We start from the raw sequence: 8,452 nt of genomic DNA on the forward strand, positions 1-8,452 counted from the left end.
GGGCTTATAGAGAGCCATCTCCATACTTTTACCCAGTCCCCTTGAAATCGGTGGCAATACCACATGAAGGGCATGGGTGGTGAACAGAAGAGCTCTTTTCTTTGTGAGAAACTCAGTGACCTAAACAAGTGACTGAACCTGTGATCTCAGCCTCATAGGTGCTGTGTTCTAAGTAACTGTGATAACTGGCCCAGACAGACATCATATGCCCAACTATACATACACACATACACATAGGTCAAGACATATGGGTGCATGTATATACCCTTTCAGCCTGGATAAGAGGGTGAGTGGGTAGGTCCACAGGATAAATTGAGCAAAAAGACTGTGTAGGGACTGCTTGTTCCCCTTTTCCCTTCAGCTACAAAGAAGCAGGGAAGCAACTAACTTGGGAGCTTTACTTGCTCTCTTTCTACCCTCACTGAAAGCACTTTTGACCCTAGTTAGGACTTGGGTGTCTGCTTCCTTCTCTGACTCCTTTACAATCAATTCTGTAGTAATTTTTGGCAAAAAGAGAGATAATGAGACTCAGAATAAAGACTTCTGTTCTATCCAGAGCTATTGAAGCTACTAAAAACCAATCTGAAATCTCTGGAAGTTCAGTTGGCCCAGAACAAGGAAAGTAAGGACTTGAATAGAAGGGAGAGCAATGGACCAGGACATTTGTTGATAACAACTGGATAAGACCTGCTATAATACTATTTCCTTGGCTGGGGCCCCAGAGTTATGAAAAGAGGGGGTGTGTAAATGACAAAAACAGGTTCACAGCAGCTATCTTACTGCAAAAAACCAGACATAATAGCCTCCACATTCTTGAGTGCTACATAGAAAGTCACCTTCCCCCCCAGGAAGTGGAGAGTTAAGAGAGGGAAGAAAGGGGAAAAAGGAAGAGATGCCTCTGTGGGATGTGTAGAAATGGGCCAAGATCCAGGCTGGAGTTGGACCTGTACAACATCTTAAATTCCAGCTGTTCCTTTGAGCAAAAGAAAGAAAAAGAAGAGAGATAACAATACTGTGAGGAAAGGGGATAGCATATCAATCAAAGGTGATACAAATGCACCATGAAAATGGAAGAAGCCAAGAAAATATGGTTAGGACAGCCAATTTCATCCCTTGTCTCCTGTCAACTCAAGAAGCTGGAGCAATAGAAGATAAGGTAGGCAAGACTACCAGAGTAAAGAGGCATGTACTTCCTCAAGCCACCCAAACAGGCCACATTCGACACTCACAAATTGGTGCCAAGTGATTTTACATTAGTAACTACAGCACAGTAATTAGATATCTTTATGCTTAGTCCTCTGTCATTCCTAAAATGGGAGGGGGCTGGAGTGTCCTAAACCCTATTCCCAGTAATCTTTGAGTACCAAGACTGATGCAGGATAGGGGAAAGGATGGAAGCAGAAAGAAACTTATAATAATAAGTGTTTCCAACCTCAAGTGTTGGGGAGTTACAAAGGGGTCCAGGCCAAGAGGAATGGATCAGGCTGTCCATATCCTCTCCATCACCCTCACCTAACAAGTTTTTCATTCTGGGCCCTCTGTGCTAGTCTCCCATAACCCCTACAGAAGCCTCTATTATGTTTAACATGATTCCATAAACAGATGGGAAAGATTTCTTTCATAATCCACAGGTTCAGATGAGTTGTATGGTGTGTGTGTGTGTGTGTGTTATGAATAAAGCCTTTTCTCTAAGATTTGATCATTGAATCCCAAGTGAGACAGTTTCTTTCAAGGCAAGAAAGTTCACTCCATCTTTTATACAATCTGAAAAGAGTGAATGATCTTTTCTTTTCAAAAGGCAACAAAACAGAAAGATGCTGGTGGTAAAAGCAGCACACCCTCTTGGGAAACTGGTCCTTTCAAAAGGTCAAAATGGCATCCTTTACATATTTCTGCAAATGTTGATAGTCCAGCTGCTTGTTTACTCTTCATGGCACTGGAGGAAATGTTTCCAGTGACAAGCAAGTATAAATTTAGGGAAAGTGAGAGAGAGAGCTCTATGCTTACTACTTTAGTAGCCATACTCTCAGCTAAGCCTTGAGTGAAGCTGAAGTTGACCAGTAATTGTGAATGAATACCCAAGAGGGCCTCCTCTAGTATTGAAACAGCAGTCCTTCTACACCCAACCACAGTGAGATCCAGGCAGCAGCCCCAATCCAGCTATAAAGATGCCCTGTCTGAAGCCCCCTGAAGAAAACCACTCTGTCACATTTAGGAATCTTGGTTTACTCTTCATTCCTGAAGTAACAGCAAACCAAGGTCATAATCATGCATTTCTGAGAAATAAGAATGAGATGTGGGAAACTGAGTTTCAAAAGAAGGGTCCAACCTGAGGCTTAAGGAAATGCTTCTAGTTTAATGCTCTTTAGGAACAGGCTCAAATGCTGGGAAACAGACCAACTCTGCTAGCCTGCAGTCAGCCAAATTGAGGGAATTTTGTTAGGTGCCCAGTTCCATACTGAGCAGGGCATTATGAGAGAAGAAGTTGTCCATCCAGAGTAGCCTTTACACACTGTGTAAAAAGGAGTGGATCTTTTCAATCACATTGAGATATATAAGCAGCCATAAAATCTTTAAGTACATATGACATATGTACATATTTTCTCAGGAAAATAATATCTATATGTTTTTTTCCAATAACCTCCCAACCTGTCTATACTTACATTTGGGTAGATTAACAAATTTCCATTTTATCTGAATGAGTCAAAATGTGTGCCAAGTAAATAGTTAAGAATAGAATGTCACATAATTCTAGAAGGATAGAATGGCAGAGCTATAAACTTCATCTAGTCAAATCCCCTCATTTTACAGATAGAAAGACTAAAGTACAGAGAAGTAAAGTACCTGCTCAAAGTCAGAGAGAAAGTCAGGGGCACAAGTTGTTGAACTCCTAGTCACTGTCTAGCTGGTATTACTGAGATCACCAGCCCTTTAGGGTCCAGATGTATATTTAGAATGAGCACTTGAGGCCACTGGACAGTGAGCCAGGGATCCAGCCTCAACCAGCTACTCCAGCGAAAACAAACATCCCCCTGTTTGGCTTCCAAATACCCCAACCTCTCCTCCTCATCCCTTCCAATATGAGTCAAGGTCCTAGTTTGGAGCCCAGTTTGGTGGAAAGGAGGGAGAAGAGTTACTTGAAAGATACCTGACCAATGGCCCTGTGGCCCAAAGCTCCATTGAGGCTCTAAACCAACTTGATCAAGTTTATCTAGACGGTAGGCAAAAGCCTTCAGCCAAAGGCAAGACCTGGCAGATTTGCTCAAAAAATACCTGGTTCCTAAACTCAGCAGTTTAGTGGTCATCCCAGTGAGACACTGAACCAAGCAATGAAAGACCCTAAGATGGGGAAGAGGAAGATAGCCTAACCTACCTTTGACCCTACCCATCCTTGGAACTCTGTATAAATACATAGTATACCATTTTCCCCATGCCTAGAAAATTCTGTCTCCATTAGTGTGATCCATGAGTCTGAACTATCTTGTGCTCAGTAGCAAACTTTTCTGACCATTGTCCCTTTCCCTGGGTGGTGAGAGCCCTAGCCCAATTCTCCAACCTATGAGCCTACAAGGCCATGCTTACAAACTACCCAATAAAAGATGCCTTTCATCATATTCTATGGCTCATTGCTAGACTGGCAGTCAAGGTGGAAAGTGCAGAGTAATGGGTTTACTCTGGAGCACATTTAAAAAGACCTAAGCTTGGAGCCAATGTTAACAACTCTGGCTTGGTATACCTTGTCCCTGGGATCCCAATCCTAAGCCTGCCCCAGCCCTAACTCACTTAGGGTTCCAATAGTGACCTGGGACCCACAACCAATGCCACCTGTTGCTCTTTACCCTCTTTCCTCCAAATGTCAACTTTCCCTGGGAGGAATAGCAGGCAAAATGTCCCTGAGATGGAGGCAAGGGGGAAAAGGAAAAGATCAGGAGAGAAATGAGCCTATGCTTTTTGCAAAGCTTGTAGGAAAGCTCAACCAAGAAGCCATGCTATACTTTCCACCAAGTTGCCTGGCTGCCCTGTCCTGTCTGCTGCTTGGTCTGGGTGAGGGGACTCCCAAATTTCCTACAAACTGTAGGAACTGTAAAGATATTTAGAACTGTAAAGATAGGGCAGGCCCGGTGGCACAGCAGTTTAGCGCCTCCTGCAGCCCAGGGTGTGATCCTGGAGACCCTGGATCGAGTCCCACGTCAGGCTCTCTGTATGGAGTCTGCTTCTCCCTCTGTCTGTATCTCTGCTACTCTCTCTCTCTGCATCTCTATGAATAAATAAATAAAATCTTAAAAAAAAAAGAACTGTAGAAATATTAGGCTTATCCAAAGAGAATCTGGGTTATGGGGTGCCTCTAAACATTAAATTCATAGATTTTTAGAGCTGAAAGGCATGTCAGACATTAATAGAAATGGATAATCCACCAACCTCCTTAACTATGGGAGTATATGTTCCGTGTTCCCCAGAATGGCTATTAGGCAAATATTGGCTGATAAACATTTTAGCAAGCTTCTACTGGCTTCCTCTATCCCTTTGAGACACCAGTGCTGTGGCACAGATTGCTGGGAAATTTTTAGTAAACTGCAGAAAGCGTGTGGAGGCAGAGGCATATTTGGAATCTCAGGATCTGAATGATTGCTTGGGATAGCTGAGGGGCCCAAGAAAGATAGTGCTAAGGATGAGATTTTCTAGGAGCTCAGGAATGTGGTGGGGTGTTCTTTATCTTTTCAAAATAAAAACTGATGTGTTCCCAAGAGCATCCAGTATCAAAAATAATTTTCATGAATTCAAGATGCACCACAGCATGGACCCAAGCCAAAGTATTCTGAGACCCTGGGGACATACCAAATTCCTTTTTGTCCCTTCCTGACCTATACTTACCATAATTTAAACCAGTAAACCCAGATCTTCAATGGACCTAGTCTGTGGCAGAGTACACACCAGCCACACCTCTGCACAGCCCACTGCACCTCCCTCTTCCCAGCTGTACTGTGAGGTCTTGACCGGAAAGTCCCAGCCAGCCCTCCCCCTGAGTCCCCTATGATCACCTACTTTGAAGTTTGTTCCCCAGCAGTAAACCTCTTCCTGGTAAAGTAGTGGTTTTTCCAAGTTTTATTACACACTCTGAAGGGCCCAGCTCTAGACCTGCTCACACCACACAAATGCCAGATCTTAGCTTCAGCCCATCCTCCACTGCCTCCCATGAAGTTTCACCCAGACTTTGCCACTGACTCTGAAGGCCAACAGCCTGCCTTCAAACACAGGGCAATGCTCAGCAGGTGCTCTCCTAGGTAACCTAGGCAACAGCCAGAGGCCCTACCCTGGCTGCCTTCCCAAGAGCCCCTGAACTGCATCAAAGCAAGGGAAAGGTAGTCCCAGGGATGACTGTGGCAGTGACCTTACTCCGAGAAGTTGTTCCACACAGTCCAGGGACCCCCCCACCTACACTTGGGCATCAGTGTGGCCTAGCGTCTCTATCCTGGACAGCCACTGAGGCACACTCTAACTTTCAAGTAGGGCCCACGCATTTCAGTGCCAATGGGTCACAAAAGGTCCAAGAGGTAACCCAAATCCTCTTCTCCAAAAGTAGCCCTGTGAAACTGCAAACTTAAAAAAAAAAAAAGCGGGGAGGGGTGTCCTTGGTTCAGAGGGGCAGTAAGAGCAGCTGTTCAAGGGCTCAGGGAATCCACAGGTGGACACCCTAGAATTCAAGGTTTCTATGTTCAATAAATAATCCTGAGGTCCCCACAGAGGGCAGCAGAAGTATGCGTTGGGGTGGCAAGAAGAGGGAACCCTTCTTGCCACCCCAGGGCAACACTATAAAAAGCCACAAATTCAGAGTTTCCAACTTGCAGTGAGGGGCAAGTGCAGCTGTCCTGAGGAGGCACAGAAGGAGCAAGCCTTGAGGGAGAGGGCATCCCAAGTCCCTTGCTCTCTCCCTAGACTCCTCAACAGAACTGCTGAGGGGCATCCCATTGGCTTTCTGAGAAAACCGTATAACTCCTATGGGCAGATTCAATGCAGGAGAACACAAGGTTGCAGTCTTGTGGCCACAGGCCTAGAGAATGAAGGCTATGGCCCCCAGCCCTGCTTGTCTTAGGGAAGAAGACCAAGTCAGTCCCATGAGAATAGTGGGAGAGGTGGAGGCCAGCATTCTGGCTGAGGCACAAGGAGGCATCCCACGGCTAGTAGAGAGGCTCAGGTGCCAACCAGGGAGGTCACGGCTCAGGTTGAGGATAGCGTGGAGTGAATCTCAGAGGCCAGCAAGCCAGCTGCCTTACACTTCTCTGGCAGGAGACCTCAAAGCCCACCTCCCTGCTTGCTTTGGGGATCAGCTCAGAGGGCACAGAGATCTGCTTGCTTCCTCAGAGCAGCAGAGGACGGCCTGACCTGGCTGGGCCAAAACTACCACCAGCAAAGAGAGGCCCGTGCATGCACACACACACACACACCGGCAGACACACACGCCTGCCTTGTGTTTGACTCTTCACTCAGTCACCAGGATTCCTAAAGTGTTTTTGACAGAAAACACCTCTGCTCCCTGTATAGGAACAGGGGTTGCTGCGGAGATCCGCAGTACAGTATTTCTCTCAAAGCCCTCCCAACCTCCCAACTCTCTCCTCTTTCCATGACTTTGCACCCGCCTCCAAAAAAATCTGCAAATATTTCCCCCCACTACACATGGTCAGCATACTTAAAAACCAAAAAGTGCACCTGGATTTGTCCCAGGGCAAAAAAGTTCATTCCTTACCTGTGATCAATGAATATCCCAGGTCCCACCTAAGGGACGTCTTGTGCCTAGTCTCCTAGCTAAGTGTGCCCACAGTCCTGCAACCCGCGCCTTAGCAGCGCCTTGGGCAAGGGACAAGGAGGAGTCGAAGTGGAAAGATGAAGGGGCGCCTCCGACTCAGAGGTCAGGAGTCAGCAGCAGTGGGAGCGAAGGACACCCTTGCCAGGAGGGGCGCGTGGGGCCACTCACCTGCTTGGAACTCCACTTGGCGATTTTTCTCTCTTTCCTCCTGCAGCAGCATGGAGTAGAGGATCCCAAAAGAGTTCTGGATGCCAAAGATGGAGCCGTTGCACCAGGTGGCAGCGAAGACCACCATCCAGCCAAAGCCACCTTCGGGGGGCTGAAAGCCACGCGCGGTGCCACGGGTCTCCACAGTGGGCGTGGACTTGGATTCGTGCACGGGTTCAGGCTCAAATTCCAACTCCGGCAGGGGTGCAGGGTCTGGTAGGGGCTGGGGCTCCGGCTGCGGCTCGGGTGGGGGCACTGGCACCGGCTCGGGCTCAGGCTCGGGCTCGGGCTCGGGCTCGGGCTCGGGCTTGGGGCTGCCCACCCACTCCTGCTGTTCCTGGTCTGCCTCCCGCCAGGGCCCCTTGGCTTCCTTGCTCGCCAGGCTTTGCAGCGCCATCTCGGCAGGGGGACTGTGGCTGCTCTGGCGGGAGGAGCCGCTGTGTGGCTGGTACTTGTTTCTGCTGCTGCGGCGGCTGCTGCTGCTGCTGCTGCTGCTGCTGCTGCTGCTCCGAGCACTGCTGCTGCCCCTGCCTCCTCCTCCCGGCTCCGCGTCCCAGCTGGCCCGCCTGTCCCGCGACAGACGGTCCCTCGAGTCCTCTCCTCCTCCTCCCACGTCCAACCCCCCCTTCTGCTCTCCCCATGTCATCTCTCTCCTCCCCTCCTCTTCTCCCCCCCACCTCTTCCTCCCTCAACAGGCAGCCGCTTCAGCCTTGCTCTTCTCCCTAGCCCTTCCTGCTCCCCATACTCGCCTACCTACTCTAGCCACTGCTCCCTACCTTAACTTCCTTTCCAAACTACCGAATCCTGTCCTCCTTGTCCAGATACCCGGTAGAGGGAGAGTTAAAATGGCTTTTCCACAAACTATCCTGTTCCCTCTGCCTTCTCCTCCCCACAGGCTCCGAACAGGCATTGATCAATCAACCTTTCCAAGGAAGACCCCACTGTCCTTTGCTCCCACTCCCTTCTTCCTCACAAGCAGCCTGGAACTGGGGTGGCCTTGAGGACCCCTGAACAAAAGCTGGACAATGAGAGACCCCACCCTGCCCTCGGGAGTCTCTTTGTCCCCCACTTTGGCTTGGGGAGAGCGACCTGGAGGGGAAAGCCAAGACTTCGGACAGAAGATGGGCACAATCTTCTAAAGCCCGGGGGCTCAGCCTCCCACGGCCCTATGAAACCCCCCTTTCCCGGGCCCCCCAGTCTGTCCCCCTTCGCCCCCGCCCTTCCCGGCAAATCCCTGGCGGGGCGCGAAGGGGAGGAGACAGCCCGGCAGCGAGGCCCGCCCCTCCGGGCAGTCAATCAGGGTTTTGTTTGCGCCAACCTGGAGTGCAGAGGAGCGGTAGAGGGCCGGGGCTGGGCCAGGGGCTGGGCCAGGAAGGGAGGGAGGTGCAGTGGCACCGGAGGGGGCCGGGCCCAGGCGGGGCGGGAGCCCAAGCTCAGTTTAGG

General features: G+C 49.3%; 1 protein-coding gene across 1 annotated transcript in view; it reads right to left on the bottom strand.

Annotated features, from left to right (window-relative positions):
* SLC16A2 (solute carrier family 16 member 2) overlaps positions 1–7,640 on the bottom strand; it is a 115,943-nt gene extending 108,303 nt beyond the window's left edge. Inside the window, exon 1 of the mRNA XM_072816581.1 lies at positions 6,971–7,640. Coding sequence (XP_072672682.1) covers positions 6,971–7,406 — 436 coding nt within the window. The 5' untranslated portion in view covers positions 7,407–7,640. The remainder of the gene's footprint in view (positions 1–6,970) is intronic.
* Positions 7,641–8,452: the final 812 nt, after the last annotated feature.

Source organism: Canis lupus, chromosome X (assembly GCF_048164855.1).
Source record: "Canis lupus baileyi chromosome X, mCanLup2.hap1, whole genome shotgun sequence".
Classification (NCBI taxonomy): domain Eukaryota; kingdom Metazoa; phylum Chordata; class Mammalia; order Carnivora; family Canidae; genus Canis; species Canis lupus.